General features: G+C 39.1%; 1 protein-coding gene across 3 annotated transcripts; it reads right to left on the bottom strand.

Moving 5' to 3' along the window:
* Positions 1-4,096: 4,096 nt before the first annotated feature.
* Positions 4,097-18,200, bottom strand: prss35 (serine protease 35). 3 transcript variants are annotated; one of them, XM_048597501.1, is made up of 3 exons: positions 17,829-18,200; positions 15,636-15,730; positions 4,097-7,259 (listed from the first exon to the last, which is right to left on the bottom strand). In XM_048597501.1, exon 3 carries the CDS (start codon positions 7,238-7,240, stop codon positions 6,107-6,109), a length of 1,134 nt encoding a protein of 377 aa, XP_048453458.1. In that variant the 5' UTR covers positions 7,241-7,259; positions 15,636-15,730; positions 17,829-18,200; the 3' UTR covers positions 4,097-6,106. The 3 variants fall into 3 exon arrangements, with proteins under 3 accessions (XP_048453458.1, XP_020368663.1, XP_048453457.1); XM_020513074.2 differs by lacking the exon at positions 15,636-15,730; XM_048597500.1 differs by lacking the exons at positions 15,636-15,730; positions 17,829-18,200 and adding an exon at positions 16,451-16,898.
* Positions 18,201-18,965: the final 765 nt, after the last annotated feature.

Genomic DNA, 18,965 nt, shown 5'->3' with positions numbered 1-18,965 from the left:
ATTACCCAGTTACAAATCATACTCTTGATAAGCCCCATCCACCAAGGGTGCTTACCAGTTTGCACATTTAATCAACTAATATGAATACTTCCTTGCCCAATTCTTTAAAATGTTGTCTGAGCTGGCCCCTGTTTCCTATAACAGAAGTACGTCCTCCCACTGCTCACCTGTACTGCCCAAGAAGTGCTCAGTCCTATCAGATATCTATGTTAATGCTGCCTGGTCTGGTGAAATGTGAAAGTGTGAAGGACAGAGGGATTGATCAAGTCATGAATAATACAACTCAATGAATTGCAGGAATGTATGAAACAATGAGAAAATGAATAACTTACAGTTATGCAGAACAAAAAGTTGCAAAAAAGCTCAGCAGATCTGGCAGCATCTGTGAAGAAAAAAAAGTTAACATTTCGGGTCTGGTGACCCTTCCTCAGAACTGAGCTACAGTTGGAACAGAACTGCTGCTCAGACCTGCTGAGCTTATCCAGCAACTTTGCTTTTGTTCCTGATTCACAGCATCCGCAATTCTTTTGGTTTTTATTTACAGTTATGTAGCACTGTATTACAACACTAAAGAGGTCCAATGATCATATATCAGGAAATGATTTTGATAGAAACACTGAAAGCGTACAAAGGAAAGGGAAAGAAGATAGGAGAATGATGAACAGGAAACTAAATGAACAAAATGATTTAGATGCAATGGTTATAAAAAAAAAAAGGGGGTCAGTGTGAAATGTATTGATTGGATGAGCATGAAACCTAGCATGCAAGTACTTCTAGCTTACAATCAAATGGGGATAGGGATGAAACAAAGTGTGACAGACAGGAAAAACCAAACTAATGTTTGAATGTTTTCCCCTCCTGCAGAGTTGGGCAATGAGGTGAGGCGAGAGGCAAAGTTGTAAATAGCTATGAAATGGTCTCACACCTCCAATTTTGCCAAAAGCAGAGTCAGTGCATCAGGCCGGTCCATGCCCAGCAATGGTGGACAGCCAATTAATCCCACTGATACACTAATCGGATGAAAGGTAACAATGTTGCCAAGATCTTCTAGACAGAAATGAACCATTGATAAAGCTGGAACCCAAAAGCTGTCACTTCACTGGAGGCACATCCCCGAGCAGGCTAGAAGATCGTCAATGCCTCATTTCAAGCACTCGTACGCAGACATGCTGCGATGTGACAGCCACAGCTAGAAACACAAGCCACCAACTGATGGTCTGTCAGCTGTGAGGTATCCTCACAACACCTTTCCCTCCTCTACCAGTCAAGGTGCTAGTCACAGGCCCTGCTATTGAAGTTCTGTTTTCCTGACCTGCTGCACCCTCCACCTTCTCGCCCCCCCCACCCCCACCCCCTGTAAACCATCCTGCTCCCAGGACGTACTTCTTATTTGATTACTTCCTCCAGGAAGATCTTGACTGATATCCAGAAGACCAGCTGGATTTGAGGTTGGGCTGGGATCATGACCCAACCTGGAAAATTCACCCCTTAAGACAATAAGATCATTAGGAACAGGAGTAGGCCATTTGGCTCATTGAGCCTGCTCCACCATTCAGTAGGATCATGACTGATCCAATGTCCGCTCTACTGCCTTTTCCCCATAACCCTTGATCCCCCTACTAATCAAGAATCTATCTATATTAGCCTTAAATATACACAAGGTCTCTGAAACCCCCCTCCCCAGCTCTCTGCGGCCAGGAGTTTCAAAAACTCTCAATCCTCTGAGAAAAGAAATTCCTCTTCATTTCGGTCTTAAATGGGTGCCCCCTTATTTTGAGACAATGCCCTCTGGTCCTAGACCCTCCCATGAGGAGAAACATCCTCTCAGCATTTACACTAAGTCGCTTAAGAATCCTGTATGTTTCAATGAAATGACCTGTCGTTCTTCAAAGTTCCAATGAGTCCCAAATTGTTTAGTCTTTGCTCATTAGACAATCCCTCCATACCAGGAATCATCCTAGTGAACCTTCTCTGAACTGTCTCCAATGAAATAATATCTTTCCTTAAATAAGGTGATCAAAATTGCTCACAGTATTCCAGATGCGATCTCACCAGTACTTTCTACAGTTACAGTAAGACTTCCCTACTCTTATACTCCAATTCCCTTGAAACAAGGGCCAACATTCCACTAACCTTCCTGATTACCTGCTGCACCTGTGTGCTAGTTTTCTGTGTTTCATGAAGAGGTACCCCCAAGTCTCTTTGTGTTGTAGCTTTCTGTAGTTTCTCTCTATTTAAATAATATTGTTCTCGCTTCTAAAGTGAACTTATTTTCTCACATTGCACTCTTTTTTTTCCTCTATCATATCTCTGTAAACTGTATCTCTCTTGCAGTTTGCTTTTCCACCTATTTTTGTGCTGTCTGCAAGTTTGGCTACAGTACGTTCGCTTCCTTCCTCTACGTGATTAATATATGTTGTTAACAGCTGCTGTTGCACCACTTATCCCTGTAGAAGAATGGGAAGCAGAGCAACGCTTACAGAAAAGTTCCAGGTTTCAGGAAAACTGATTGTTTTTGGTTATAGGTAATGAAGTGGGAGATCCACTGCAATACATCATGTGTTATATGTTGTTGTAAAAATAATCCCATGTGCAATGCACTAGTCTTTATAAAACGGGCAGTCTTCATCATATTCAATGATAACTTCACGTGTACAGAAGTAATCTACATAATTTGATTAAAACAAGTTGATACAATCCTTGGAGTTGAAGCCAAATAAAGGGATGGATTTTATGCCCCTCAGCACAATGCATCTTGATCTATCTCTTTTACATGGGAGACAGTGGATAAGTCGGTAGCTTGTTCACTTTTGGGCCCAGTGAGGGACTTGAGTGGTCCTTTAATGAATGCCTCATCCTCTCCCCGCTGTTATTTTACTCGAGGCAGGAGGAGGCCTGGACCAAACAGGTAGCCTGGCACATTGTACTTATCAAACTGGTGTTCAGGAAGAAGGGTGGTCCTCCTTTGGAGGAATCATCTGTACCAGTACCTCCACACACACTCTCTGTCCTCCCATACCTACCAATCAGCGCCCATTGATGCCCTGGACATCCCTGAAACCTGACATCAGCAACCTCCTATTCTTCAGGGAACTGTCTTTAGCCCCAACAACCTGGCCCTGGTGGGATCAGAGCTACAGGCCAATGGATTGGCTGGCAGTTCTCAAAGGCAGAGCATCTTCCACAGTCAGGGGTGCAAGGATTTGCCCTGAGTCAGTTCACAGCCACCAAATGCAAAATGTATGAGGGCAACTTACTTTTCCACAGATACTGATTTGGGGCCAAGGTGGGATAGAGGGCACAGCTGCCCACAAAATCCATCTTCAGATTAACTCCAATACACTTGCAGTTTTTATAATTGATTACACCACACATACTGCTTTGGATGAAGAATGGAAATGGAAATTAATGTACCAATGTGTTATTTTAAACAGAGCTCAATGTTTATCAGTTTCTTGATGTGAGCAAATTAGACAATCTCCCAAATGCACTTTGGCACTGAAACAAACAAATCTGGAGTGACAATTTCTCATCTGAGCTGAGCTGTAGTAGTTTTGATGCACTATTATTACATATAGTGCCCATTTAATGTTGCAAAATCTAATGCTACTTTACTTGTAGGTTGTTTTGTTTTTAGGTGAAGGTTGTTTTGTGTCTTCAAGCCACATTTCCATTTCTAGTTTTACAATGTGTGTTGCATTATCATCATGACTCACGCTGAGACATTTGCTTCAAAAACAAGATGGAGACATTGAATTGTCAACCTCAATCAATCTTCTGATTATTATCATATTTAATGTTTGGTGTGCAATAACAATTGGTTTACTCCCTTCAGAAATAACTTACCTGTTATTGAAGGTCAACAGATTTGTTTGCGAAATTCAGCAGTATGAGCAATGACATAAATTATGGAACATAATTACTGTGTGATCAGAATGACTTGCAGGATTATTGACTGAATAAATTAATTTGATGACAACTCAACTTAGAGGCAATAGAATACACTGCTGATGACATGCAATAAACATCATACTATGTATACTGGGAATGTGCAACTAGCTCCGATTTAAAACAAAGCACAACAGATAACGAGACTGAAAAGGTCTTTATTTTTCTGCTGAATATACAGTGAGGTTCAAAGCATACATCGTGTTTTACAGTATACAACATCTCAGTGAATCTACAAAGAACGTTACTTTCCAAACATGCATTTCATGAAATTCCTAAAACAACAAAAGAGCAAGTATGCAAAGCAACCTGAATCCTGCTTCAAACAAATAAATGATCGACACACATTTTTTCCTCTTATATAATTTTCCTTATGACCATTGTCAGTCATTATCCAATCCGGGATATTTTACCATTGTACTTTGGTTGAGTTTAGGAGTTGCATAATTATAATTATCTTGGAAGAAGTGTACTCTTTATTAGTTTGAAAGTAATCCGTGATACGTTTTTCATCAATGTTTCCTCCTGAAAATGTATTTTTTTGTGATCTTGTGTTCGACCTAAAAAAAATTAAACATTATTCTCGATTTAACAATCATCTTCATTTGAACTATTCATCAAAGAAGTGCTCCTATGTTTTTTATCCACAGTTTGTGTTTTGAGTAATTACATTTAATTTTAAAGGGTGAAAGATCTGAGTAAGCAGAGTGAGCCACTTTACAATTTTTAACTAAATTATTTTCTATTCTATCTTTACAGTTCTCATATATGAAAACTACTTAACATGCAAAGATAGTGACTGTAGCAAATAATACACCAACAGTGCATTTAAAGTGGTAGAATCTTCCTGACATTCCTAGTTCCCCGAATTTGCTGATTCACTCTATCTATATCTTGTGATTTTAATTCCACTGAAATATATGTTTTAAGACAAATGTTAGCACCAACATACTATTTCAGTTTTTATTTATGGAAGTATTCTGTACTGCACCTTAAAGAACTATGTTTGTTACCAAATGCGGCCATAGATAAGTTCTGAATCATGTTACTAGTTTGCATATGCTTTTACTTCAGACAAGCCTGCAGATCTTAACCATTGATCTCCATATAAATAAACATTGCATACAGTTAGCACAACAAATTATTAGACTGATACTTTAAGCATTAGTTTCTAATTCTATTCAAATGGTTAGATACAATTGAATAAGATGTCTCCGACAATTCATTCTCAAACAGATTGTCAGATTTTCTGGAAAGAGAAACTGTTCTTGGGCAATTATTATCCCAAAGGCAGTAATTTTCATCAGTGCAGGTGATTTTTTTTTTTTGACCTAACACTGACTCAGTATTTTTAAATAGAATAAAGGAGAGATGGTTGAACTTTGAATACTTTTAACTGGATTAATTGCCAAGTTGATTTTACACCATTTTCACAGATTTATTCTCTGAAATCTGTCTGAGTATATCAACAAATCCTTACACTTGTATTAAGATATGACCAAAACTCATTACAAACCTCCAATTCCAGATATTACAAAACTTGATCAGTACTACTGAGACAAATGATACAACACCTTAATTTACATCACAAATGACTATAAATTCAGTAACAAATGAGGTTTGCATAGCTTTGTACATTTTATTACTAGAACAAGTATTTGTACTTTAATAAATGAAATGTTTAAAATCTGAGTCTATCTTAGTTTTTATGTATAAAGGACAAGTAATGAGGTTGTGGAGATCGCAGTAGTGCATTCTTCAAACATTTAAAAATAACTTTAGGAATGAGCAAGAGAACCATTCTCCAATTTAGTACATCTTACAAATTCATTAGGTATAATACCTATTGGGCTTTTAATCAATCTTGAATAATTTGTTCTGGAGCTTAATTATTACAGTAAATCAAATACTGAATAATTAAACAACTTGAACAGCAACATTACCAGTCAACAATATCCTCTGAAATAGTCCCATTAATTTTACATTTTATATACTTAAGTTAGAGCACCCTGAACAGATTCTTTTAGTTGAGATGAAAATGCACATATCATTTAAATGTGCATTGATGGAATGCCATCATCTATTTTGTATGCAGAAAATCTATGTCTGCACACAAGTACAAAGATAGAAATACATGTAATACATTTAAACAATTCCATCAACCATCCCTGCAATCAGCATAGTTTCCACGTATCCAGAAACATATCTGCGCATATTTCAGTGGAGTAATGCGCACAGCCACATTGTAATCCTGCTGTACACCATTGACATCCACCCACTGATGACCAGAAAAGACTCCAATGATTTTGCGTTTCCACGAATGCTTGTCTGGCTCTTTAAGACGAATGTAAATACCTGAGCCACTTGACCCAGGATTAGCATCACAATACTGATAGAATAGATCATTGGATTCATCAGACACAGTGCAGAAGCGATATACCAGTTTCCCCGGTCTGTCATTATCAAAGCCTGAAAAGTGAATCCGGTTGCTTGGCATGTTTTGGACAGAGGGACTAATTCCAATCTCCATATATTTGTGTTTCTGAGGTCGCTTTAATTCAAGAATAGCATAATCATAATCCACTGCAATATCATCAGCCACTCCTTTGAACCAGCCCTTTGGTACTTGGGTATGCTTTACTCTTGACCATTGGAAAGATGGCTTATCCCTTGTTGATCGTTTAATCCTCTTCGATCCTCTCTTTCTTCCACCCCTCTTGGATCTCAACTTTAAAAATCCCACTCTTAGCCTTTTGGCACCTTTTACATAGTCTTTACCATCATGAATGCAATGAGCTGCTGTTAGCACATGTTTCTCTGACACTAGAATCCCAGTACACCCTGTAGAGATTTTCACTGCTGTATTAAAAGGATAGCTAGTTATGAAATGTGTGTTACCAATGCTAAATCTGCTGTCCAGCCCAAAGACCTGTCTCTTTCTCCTAGAATGGCCTTTTTTCTGAGCAATCTCAAATTCATTTTTCATGTTGAAATCTCTGACAACTACCTCGGTCAATGTACGTGTTCCGTTGTTGTACAGTGTTTCATATGAAAGGTAGTTCTGAAGGTCAGACACGGTTGGCAGTGGTAGTTTCTTTTGGCAAACAATCCCACAGGTTGAATTTATCAACAATTTGGTTTTAGCTTCAAATCTTGGAGGTTCTATGCTTATGGTCCTTCTGTCCAATACTTGAGGTGCTCTTTGTAAATGCCAGGTATAATCTTCCTCAGCGCCAATCCCAAAGGCAAATGTGTTCATCGAAAGTAATATTAAAAGTTGTATTATTCCCATGGTGAAACCAGAAGATTTTCTGTGAGGAAAAGGGGAAAAAATGGCTTAATATGTGAAAAAAAGATTTTTCAGTTCTGTTTTTATACATGTACATTAAGAAGTGCTTTGTTATGTTTCCATCAAAATTATCAAAAGTCAACATCTCAAAAGCACTGTGGAACTTAGAACTGTAATATAATTTGAACCAATACTGCTTCAGAAAGAAAAAAATAACTTCGAATCATAGGATACTGCAACACAAAGGAGGTAATTCAGCCCTCGGATGGAATAAAGGATTTTTTGAAAGGGCTGTCTACTTAGGTCTATCCTTTTGACTTTTCCCACACAGTCATTCTTTTTCCCTTTTCAAAATAAAATTATAGAACTGTACATTGTGGAACTTGTCATTTTCAATCAGAGATTTAGAAGGAACAGTAGGAATAGAATCCATTTCTTGTGAATGCTGAAGAACACAGTTGTTCCCTCGTGCACTCTTCCCAGCCTGTGTCTCCTTTCTGACATGTGGAATGAAATTCCAGAAGAAGTAGTGTATGTGGGTGCAGTTATAACATTTAAAATACATTTGGATAAGTACATGGATAAGAAAGGTTTGCAGGGATATGGGTTAAGCTCAGGCAGGTGGGACTAGTTCAGTTTGGGATTATGGTCGGCATGGACTGGTTGGACCGAAAGGTCTGTTTCCATGCTGTATGACTCTATGACTATAACACAGACCGTTTTGTGAGATGAGCAGGAAGGTCATGCCATGAGTTTACTTCCCTTCATATGATGTCACCAGACAGAGGTTTATTCAGATCATGAACTTTTCCCACTCAATAGAGAAAAATAAGCTACATCACAATTTTTCACTGATTCAAGGAGACCATTTCTAGAAATGTATTTCTTTTTATTGTTTCTTGGAATCTATGCTCAGTTGCTGGCTAAGCATTTATTACCCATTCATAATTGCTGTTGAGAAAGTGGCAGTGCATCACTTCTTGAATTGCTGAAGTCCATTTGATGTAGGAATCACTTCATTAGGGACTGATTTCCATGATTTTACCTCAGTGATAGTGAAGGAATACAGATTTACATCCATCAAAATGTTGTGTAGGTTGGACGGGTGATGGTGTTCTCATCTGTCCTTCCAGGTTGTAGATGTTGTGCGTTTGGAAGTTGCTCTCAATGGAAGCTTGCTGAGTGACCAGTGCATCCAGTATATGATGTACACTGCAGCTACTTTGTGCTGGATGTGAACATTGAAGTTGGATAGGCAGATGACCAAGCAGAAATATATGAATAGCTCACAGAAAGAACTCTCTCCCTGCCCTCACACCCATCACAGAACCTAACAGTTTCTTGATTGATTCCACAATGTTTCCCTTCCACTGTCTTATTTGGAATACAATTTTAGGTCTTGTTTGTTCTTTGTGTAAAGGAATACTTCCTGATTTCATTGGTAAACTTGCCAAGGTATCAGACTTGGGTCTGAGCTACAACTTTCGTCACTGAATCAGAGAGTCACGTGTTCAATCCTGCATCAGAGGCTTAAACATTACATTTGAATAATCATTTCAGTGCATCACACAGGGAGGACCACAGTATCAGAAGTGCTGCCTTTAGAATGTGATGTTGAACTGACGTTCCTTCTACCATTTCCTGTCATAAGAATCAAACCAGATCTAAATTACAAGGGATGTTGTATTAGTTGTGCCTCACAGTGACATTCCCCTGACTGCCACTCAATGACAGAACTAAACAGATATAACTAACAAGGAGAATCAAGAACAGTTGGATAGAGATTACAATACACTTTGAATTAAAATGGAGAACACAAATTCAGAAAAGTACTAATCATGAAGAAGGTCTCATCACATGGCTGCAGGTGATACGGAGGAAGATCACTGGTTACTACTGTAACAGTTTAAGTGAGCAGCTGGATACCAATACAGACAACAGACTGACAGGAATATTATTACACTTGTTTGCTCAGATTTGCATAACATAACAACGGCTACAACAGTAATGACTGACTGAGCTTTGAAACATTTACTTTGTTTATGAATTTGACAGGTGTTTAACAAAGGTACAACCGGATTGTCTACATGTTGATTTGACTGCTTTAAATTAAGGGTTGGAATTCTTTGAAGCTGCTAAATATTGTCGATAGTAGTAACTTTCAAAGGACACAAACTTATAAAACAGAACATTATAGAACTAGTTGAGAAGTAAATACATGTATAGTATATTCAGCTTCCTTAATTTGAAATGGTTTCTGTATTTTCAAAAATTCTTGCCTTACCATAAATTGTTTCGATTTTATTGACATGGTTAATGTTTTAATAATGTATTACACAATAAGACAATAATTATATAATATGAAAATAGGTTTTGTGAGAGTTAAAGATATATGTTCATGTTATTCCTCTCCATTTGATTCACATGATTATATTTCTTATTTTGGAGCTACTGAAGTAAGTTAAAGACAAGGAAAAACAATAATTTTGCCTAATTTATTCATGCAGGAAATTTAATTCTATAAAATTTTACAGGAAATGTTCAACTGAGGCCTCACCTCCCTCTCAAATGATCCCACTGGCACTATTAGCAGAAAAGGCATTCAAGACAGCATTGGATGATTATTTAAGTATAAACACTATGCATGATTATGGGGAAAAGTCAGGAGTTTGGCACTAAGTCAAAACACTCAGAGAGCCAGTGCAGTTATGTTGGGCTGAATGGCCTTCTTCTGCACCGTAATAATTCTGTCATTCTGAGGAGGGAAATTCTCCAAATTTTATACATTCATGGTATATGAGAATCATTGGCAAGGTCAGCATTTATTGCCGATTCCTAATTGTCCTTGAGAAGATTGTGGTGAGTTGCCTTCTTGGATTGCTGCAGTCCATGATGTGTAGGTATAACCACAATGCTGTGGCACTGGGAGAAAGTCCCAGGAAGTTCACCAAGTAGCAATGAAGAAATAGTGATATATTTTGCATATATACTGATATATATAAGTTGGGTTGTGTGTGACTTCAAGGTGATGGTTCACTGTTCCCTCTTATCTGTTGCCCTTGTCTTATTAAGTGGTAGAGGCCACAGGTTTCAAAGCTGCTGTCAAAGAAGACTCCATGTTTTGCAGTGCTCCTTGTATATAGTACACATAGCTGCCACTCTGTATCAGTGGTAGAGGAACAGAAACAGGCTGCTTCATGTAAATCTTATCCAACTTGTTGAGAGTTGTTGGAGTTGCATTATTGAAGTTCAATCACATTCAATCTAATCCAGTGGAAAGGTATTCAAGAAACAAGTTAGTTCTCACAGAATTCCCAACTTCTGAACCCCCTGTTTTGTAACCATTGTATTTATTTGGTTGATTCAGTTAAGGCTTTGATCAATGGTAATCCCCAGAATGTTGATTATATTGTATCCAGCAATGGCAATTCCTTTGAAAGTCATGAGGAGGTGACTTAATTCTTGATTGTTGTCTGGTATGTGCAAGGTATGAACGTTACTTGCCACTTTTTAGTTTAACCCTGTAACAGCTATAATTGATCCCTCAATTAGCATCACCAGAACAGAATTTCTGGTCATTTATTTCATTACCTCTTGAGTCCTTGTCATGCTCTCGTGCCAAACTTACTTCCAACAGAAGCTACAGGCAAGAGTTTTGCAGGTCCCGTGGGGTCCAATTAAGCATTAGGTACAGAAACAAAGTTGGAAAATAGTTGGGCATTAATGGGAAAATTGATGGCACTACCAGGATCTTCGTCATGGAAAAAGCTCCATCTCCCATGCTGGAGCCTACCACTTAACTGGAGACAGTTGCCTGATAGCATGCTGGTCCCCATCAACATTTCCACTCAATCTCCCACTTCAGCAGTTCATAATTATAGTTTGCTGTGTTAATATTCCTTTGTTAATGAACTAATCAAATCATTCAAAACAAATTTGAAAGAATTCAAATCTTGTTTTTTTTTTCCTTCAGCATTTGTAATTCATAATATTTGGTATAAAGTTAAAACAATAAACACTGTCAAAGTACTGCAAATTTCAAAAAATATGTTTTTGAAAGAACCTGAATTGAACTATCTTGTAATATTTTATTGCAAACCATGGTAGATTGCACTGCAGGGAGATACATTTTTTTTTATTTAGGTTAATCTCCATGATTTATAACAGAAACAGGCAGTTAGTTGAAGCCTGGAAACAGCTTTAAGACCAGCAGGGAGAAAGAATCTGCCAGATGGTGTAGCAAAGGGCTATCAGAAACAATGGGTAATTCTGATTTTGAAGCAAGAAAGCCATGAGGTTCCAGCTTGAGCTGGGACATCCACAATCATTAATACAACCCCAAGAAGTTTCATATCTCAGAGAATCACACTATCACTGAGGAAAATCAAAGTGAATTGAGAGTTGTCACAATGGTCTCTGTAGAGGTGAAAGGGCCTTCAAGATCCTGTATTGTATAGGGAAACACTATGGTAGAAATCAAAGTAGAACAGGTTGAGATTTTCAGGTTTTATGAAATCTTAAGTTAGATGCTTTATTTGACAGAACTCTTTTATATAGAACATGAAACTTTGTGATGCAATGTGTTCAGTTAATAATTAGGAGTTCAAATATCTTTTTCAAAGTTAATGGTCTCCCTCAAGATAATACTAAATAAAAGTAAGTATTTATCTTCTGAATGATCCTTGAAGGCCATAAGACCATAGAAAGCAGGAGCAGAAGTAGGCCATAAAGACTATAAGGGGTAGGAGCAGGAGAAAGTTATTCAGCCCATCAATCTGCTCCACCATTCAATTTAGCTGATATGACAATCCTCCTGCCTCCTCAATTTTCCTGCCTTTTACGTATAACCCTTAATTTCCTTACTGATGGAAAATCTATCAATCTCAGCCTTGAGTACACTTAATGACCCAGCTTAAAAGCACTCTGTAGTAAAGAATTCACAACTTTACTTTCCTAAGAAATTCCTCCTTATTACAGAGTACAACCTCTTACTCTGAGATTAACACATTTTAGATTCATGCATGAAGACTGCCAATTCCCTCTGTGCTATGACTTTCTGCAGTTTTTCTCCATTTAAATGATATTCAGTTCCTCTAATCTTCCTGTCAATGTAAATGACTTCACATTTTTCCACATTATATTCCATCTGCCAAGTTTTTGTCCAACACTTAACTTGTCTATGTCCCTTTGCAGACTTCTTGTGTCATCCTCACCACTTGGCTTCCCATCTATTTTATGTGTCATCCAAGAACTTCACTTTCTCATCCAAATGGTAAAATATATTGTGAATAATTGTGGCCCCAGCACTGAACCCTGTGGTACTCCACTGGTTACTGGGTGCCATCCTGAAATAGCCCCAATGCCAATTCTGACTTCTACTAGTTAGCCAATCATCTATGCATGTTCATATACTATCACTAACACTATAGGCCCTTATCTTAGTAAGTACTTTAACATGTGGTACCTTATCAAACACTTTCTGAAAATTCAAATATTTTACATCCAGTGCATCCCCTTTATCTATCCTGCTTATTACTTCCTCAAAATTCTAATAAACTTGTCAGGCATGATTTTCCCTTCATAAACCAATGCTGACTCTGTGTCATCACATGATGTATTTCTAAATGCTCTTGCTATTACAATCTGTAAAATGGACTCTAATATTTTCCTGATAACAGATATTAAGCTAACTGATCTATTGTTACCTGATGTTTTTGTCTCCTTCCCCATCTAAATAAAGCTGTTACATTGTTTTCCAATCTGCCAGATTAGTTTTTCAATCCTCTGCGATTTATCCAGAATCTAAAGATTTTTGTAAGATTATTACCAGTGCATCCACTATCTCTATAGCTACTTCTTTTAATATCCTATGATGAATTTCAGAAGCTCCAGGAGACTTCAATCTTGAGAACCATTCATTTCTCTTGCACTTTTTCTTCAGTGATTGTTATTGTATTTATTTCCTCTCCTCCTTTTTGCCCTTGATTATTTAATAATTTTTGAATGCTATTAGGGTCTTCTGCTGTAAAGACTGATGCAAAAACTCCTCTACCATTCCCTGATTCGCCATTATTTTCACTGCCTTATTCCCTAAGTAGCTTAGGTTCACTTTCCCCATCTCTTCCTCTTTTATATATTTTAAAAAGCTCTTACTTCCATCTTGATATTACTAGCAAATTTACTGTCAAAGTTTATCTTCTCCCTCTACATTTTTTTGGTTGTTTCTGTTGGTTTTTTCAAACAGTCCTAATCTCCTGGCTTACTACTAATCTTTATCACATTGCACATGTTTCAACTGTATGTGTTTTAATTTGATGCTAGCATTAACTTCCCTAGTTAACCATGGCTGACTTACCTCTTCCTTGAATCCTTCTTTCTCACTAGGATACACATTTGCTGTAGGCCAAGAACTATGTCCTTAAACATCTGCCATTGTTCCTCAATTATCTTTGGTGCTAAACCCCTTTCCCAGACTACTCCAGCTAGCTGTCCTTTTTCCTTTTGTTATTGCCCTTATTTAAGATTGGCACAGTTGTTTCCAATACAAATTTTCCCTCTCAAACTAATTGCTAAATTCTACCATATTATGATCACTGTTTCCTAGGGGGTCTTTTACTCTGACATCACTTATTGCATGGGCCTCATCACGTATCACCAGATCCAAAATAGTTCAATCCTGGGTTGCACCAACAACATATGGTTCTGGGAAAGTGTTCCAAACACATTATGCATTCTTCCCCATGGTGACCTCTGCCAATCTGGCTCTCCCAATATGCATGAATGTTAAAATCACCTGTAATTAATATACTGCCTTTTTGTTTTACATGCTCTCATTATCTCCTGAAGTTTTTTGGGAAATGTTTAAATTAATATCTTGGAAAGTCTGGAATGTAAAACTATATGGAATATAAAAGTTGGGAGATGTACTATGTTCGTACTGGGTATTGATAAAACCACATTGTGAGTACTGTGTACTGTTTGGTCTCTTTATTTAAGAAAGGATGCAATTGCATTAGAAGCAGTTCAGAAAGAGTTCATTGAATTGATTCCTGGAATGAAGGGCTTAATTTATGAGGAAAGCTGAGCTGGGATGAGCCTGATTCTATTAGAGTTTAGAAGGATGAGAAAAGATCTTATTGAGACATAAAAAATTCTGAGGGGCATAACAGAATGGGTGCTGAAAGGATATTTTTTCCCTTTGGGAGCGACTAGAGCTAGGAGAGACAGTTTAAAATTAAGGGACGTTCCATTTAAGGTGAAGATGAGAATTTTTTTTTCCCTTAAGCTCTTGAGTCTGTGGAACTCTATTCTCTGGGGAAGAGTGCAAGTGGAATATTTTTTAAGGCAGAGGTAAGTAGATTTTGTCTAACAAGGGGATCAAAGGTTATTGGGGTAGCCAGGAAAGTCGAATTGAGGATACGGTCAGATCAGTCATGATCTTTTTTGAAAAGCGAAGCAGCCTTGAGGGGCAGAGTGGCCTATTTCTGCACCTAGTTCATATGTAAAAATGAACTTTCTAAATATTTTACAAATGATCTTATGAAATTATTTTACCAAAAATTTAAGAAAGATGATTGAGTTGACAAAAGCAATAATTCTTGTATTCATTGCTTTAAAATAAAACATAAAGGAGGAGCACAGGAGCAATTTGCTTGCTTGCCCTCTCTACACAAGAACTGTGTGTGGTTTGGGAAGGCCTAAAGGTGCTGGAATAAATCTTCTTAGAAGGCAGCTCCAGTACATCTGTGTTTCATGAAGATAATCACTGGCATTCCATAGCATCAGGGCTCAATAAAACCTCACTAGACAAAACATTCGCTGCCAATAATGATGTATCAATGTGTTAGCTTTGGCTCAGTGGTAGTATTTGGGTCTTTGCATTCCTTGGTTCAGTTTCAAAATTAGTTGGAGGTATTCTTGAGCTAGTTTTTTTTTGCAACCGTGAAAATAATAGCAAGCATATTAAATCTATAACTTGTACTTTTCGCTGGCCTTTTACAAAACATTATCTTTCCCAGCTTAGTTCTTGAAAGGCTGGCCACACCTAGATTAGCCATTTCTACTCATAAGTAGCAACCAGTAGCCGTTTTGCTGCTTGTTGTTTTCTCGCCGCTAGGTGGCAGAACATGACAAGAAACCTTCCACAAATCCTTTTAACTTGGAATATATTTAAGTTCTCAAATTTCTCAATTTGGAGTATGTATTAGAAGTTCCCTTGTTTTAATATCAGGTTCAGGTTAATGCTTTGGTCTCTGTTTTGTCCTTTGTTTATATATAAATTATTGAAAGTTCAGGGGGCTTTATAAAGTATCTACCTCCCATCGCTATAACACTGCCGCACACATTTAGTATTTTATACTGTTCCGTGCAACAAACTGATTAAAATTTGCAAACTCACCCAGTGGAATCAATCTGGCAATTCAGATACCAGGGTCGCTTGTCGAAGCTTCGTTACGGAATCACACAATGTTTGTCTCACTGAATCTCCTCAATCTGAAACAAAATACCCGCCGGTCCGATCAGGAGCCACAACAGGGAAGTTTTTGGGTAAAATTGAGACGCCGACTGCTTTACGGAGTTTGTTCTTCGCTCACGCCAGAAAGATCGACCTCATCAGGACAACCGCTTCCATCATTGATCCCAAATTTAAGAGGCATCATCTCTGCAAACCCAATTACTGAGAGAGGTGTCCCTCCTATAAAGCGTGTACTGTTTCTGTCAGGCTCCAATAACACACTCTCTCCAGGGACACTGTCTGACTTGCTGAGTTCTCCTTGCATTTTATATTTTTGCTCTGTATTTCGTTTTCCTCTGGTCGTTTCTAATTCTCTGCAATTTTTCTAAATGACTCACTTGCACTCCCACCTCCACAATCTGTTGAAATGTCCTTATTCGTACAAACCGTGATACACTGAAACTTTCCCGGAGCTTTATATCAAAAGATGCACATAACAGATTGTTTATTTTTCTTTAAATCTAGACTTTTCAAAGTGATCTACCACAAGATACTTTTTTTCACAATCCCAGTTGAAAGTGATTTGTAACGTTTAATTCCTTTGACCAAACGTGTTTTCAAACCGTCAAGTTTCAAAGATTAAAACAACACAAAACTGTCGAGGAATTAAAAGCTCAGGACAGATTTGTCTTTGACAGATTGCCAGGGGAGATGGACCCAGATCCCGCGGAATGAGGCTGCAAATGCTGGAAACTTACCCTGCTCGGTGCTCAGGAAAATGGCATGTTCGACCGTGTTCAGACTCTAAGGAAGCGTATGCGCCGCTTATAAAAAGAAATGCAGTCCCGTTCAGTGAAGTAAAGCAGCATTGTGAGTTGGTCATTTTCACACCAAATGAACCATTTCACCCAAACAGAGGTTCACTGAGTGACCAGACAGGCTGGGTTTGGTTTCCTTAGAACAGAGAAGGCTGATATGGGGGTGGGGGAATCTGATTGAGACGCACAAAGTTCTGAAGAGGTAGGTGATGGGAGGAAATTTTCCTTCTTAATAGAGGGGGTCAATGACCAGGGAGCATAGTTTTAAGGGAAGGAGCAGCAGGTTTGGAGTGGAAGCAAGAGAAATTTACCTAGAGGGTGGCTAGTGGGCACCTGGAATTCACTGTGTAAATGGATCGTAGAAGTGGGACGCATCAAGACATTTAGGTGATACTTAGAAGAGCACTTGGAACGCCACAGCGTGCAAGGCTATGAGTCAAGTGCTGGGAAATGGGGTTAGATGTGATGGGCCGAAGGGACTTTTCCCGTGCTGTCTCCCAGCAGCCGTGGCGATAAAGGCGAGAGACAAGTGCGCAAGCAGCTCTTGAATGCAGAGAAAGGAGTGAGAGGGAGGTTGCCTCTCTACATACACATAGACACACACGCACAGACATACACACAGACTCAGAGAGCTGTTTCCACCTCCCCAACCACCCTCCATCCTCCCCATCACCAAAGCAGCAGCACGATCGACAGAACTGACAACCGCAATTCAACTCCTCACCTCACTGCACTGGTCTCAGAACCACCTCCAGGAGCTTTCAAACATGATTTCAACATTATTTAAAACAACACCTGCTCATTGTAAATGCTCCAATTTAGAAAAGAGCTGTATATTAATAGTTCGATCTTCACCAGAATAGGCAAAAATAAACCGAAAAAGTAACTTAATTTGCGGTGGAATGCATAAATCCGTGACACAGAAGATAGTCCATTGAACCTTCTGGTTTTGAACTTTTAATTATTATTTTGTTCACACTTTAGATCTGTTTACAAAGGAAAGCTAAACAAAGCAGTTGTGTTGTCAGGAACCTCCCTGTAGAAAGGGGGACCGATGTCCTCTATTTTGTAATGCTTGTCTGGGAAAAGTCTTTTGTCCCTGTCCTCATTCCCCCCACCCCCCTAAATTTGCAAGAATTGATCAGTGTTCCTGACCTAAGCTGGCTGCTTTTCGCCTCTCTTTCCAACAAAGCAGCTACAAATACTACACACGGTCTGACCTAGAAAGTCCTCACTCTCCTCCCGTAGCTCCCACTGAAAGCTCACCTACTCTGACCCCCCACCCCCCGAAGCTGTGAACGCTCTGATCATTTCTTACCTGTTACCATTAGCTAGGGTGCGGATGCTGCGCGGTTTCCTCTGCCAGGGTATCGCTCCTGGGCCCCTCACATTGCAGGAATGGGGGGGCTTTGTATCCGAACAGATCGTCTTCCCGGTCACATTCAACACCAAGGCAGAGCACGGCTGAGCAAGTCCGGGCTGCACCGTGCACTTGATGCTTCTGAAAAAAAAGGGACAAAAAACCTTCCCGTTTCTTCCCAGTCCAAGGGAACTCAAGAGGGGTGTGTCCAGTGGGATTGGCAGCCCCGCACGCCAGCCTGTCTCTCTCTCTGGCCCCCAGCTCCCTTCTTAAAGTTCTTAAAGGACCAGCCCTCTGAATCTGTCAGCCCGTCACGTCAAAACACTGTTTTTGTTTCCAAGTCGCTGTTTACAAAACGGTCTCTACGTTCTCCAAAAACTCGCACACAGGCTCGACTGGAAACAAAAAGCTGTTGTGACCTACTAAATGATTCCATCTCTCCCCCCTCCCCCCTAACACCCCCACAGCTGGAGAGTAAGTTTCAAAGTGTGTTCCAACATGCCAGAGGGTGAATCAGAGTGCAAAAGGCTCCATACACCTGGAGCATGGAGATCGCCTGGCACTATCCAGCGTGAGCACGCTCGCCCACCACTACCCACTGCATTCTGATTGCGGCTTTTTATACTACAAAGTGAGCGCCACAAACATCAGAGTGGGATTTTTTTGACACTTTTAGACACTGTCAAATGTTTCCCATCTTTGGGTGTGTTCTTGAAAAAAAAAAGCCTGAACAAAGTGCGTTCGACTGCTTCTCATTATGTCCAATCATGTTCTTTATTTTTAGAAAGAGTAACCTCTCGTTTGCTCGGAATCGCAAGCCATCCTCCCAACTTTTGCAAAGATAAAATTCAGAAGCCAAGCGTACTGGAGAAAGAGCAATTTAATAAAGTTGTGACCAGCAGGATTCCGCCTCGCCTCTGACCTGTTAAACCATAAGACATCGGAACAGAAGTAGGCTATTCAGCCCATCGAGTCGGGCTTCCTATTCAATTGATCATCTCATGATCCTCACCTCCACTTTCCTGCCTTTTCCCCATTACCCTTAGCTTTCTGATCAAAAATCTGCCTATCCCAGCCTCAAGTATACTTAATGAC

The sequence above is a fragment of the Rhincodon typus genome, chromosome 5 (genome assembly GCF_021869965.1).
Source record: "Rhincodon typus isolate 14 chromosome 5, sRhiTyp1.1, whole genome shotgun sequence".
In the NCBI taxonomy this organism is placed as follows: Eukaryota; Metazoa; Chordata; class Chondrichthyes; order Orectolobiformes; family Rhincodontidae; genus Rhincodon; species Rhincodon typus.
This window is presented reverse-complemented; position numbering and strand designations above follow the sequence as displayed.

Bases quoted from the DNA above. Each gene is read 5' to 3' on its own strand.
- prss35 (XM_048597500.1), bottom strand. From the start codon at position 16,575: ATGACCAACTCACAATGCTGCTTTACTTCACTGAACGGGACTGCATTT. The intron at 7,260-16,450 runs GTAAGTTTCCAG...TTTTCCTCACAG, and splicing joins TTTCCTGAGCACCGAGCAGG to AAAATCTTCTGGTTTCACCA.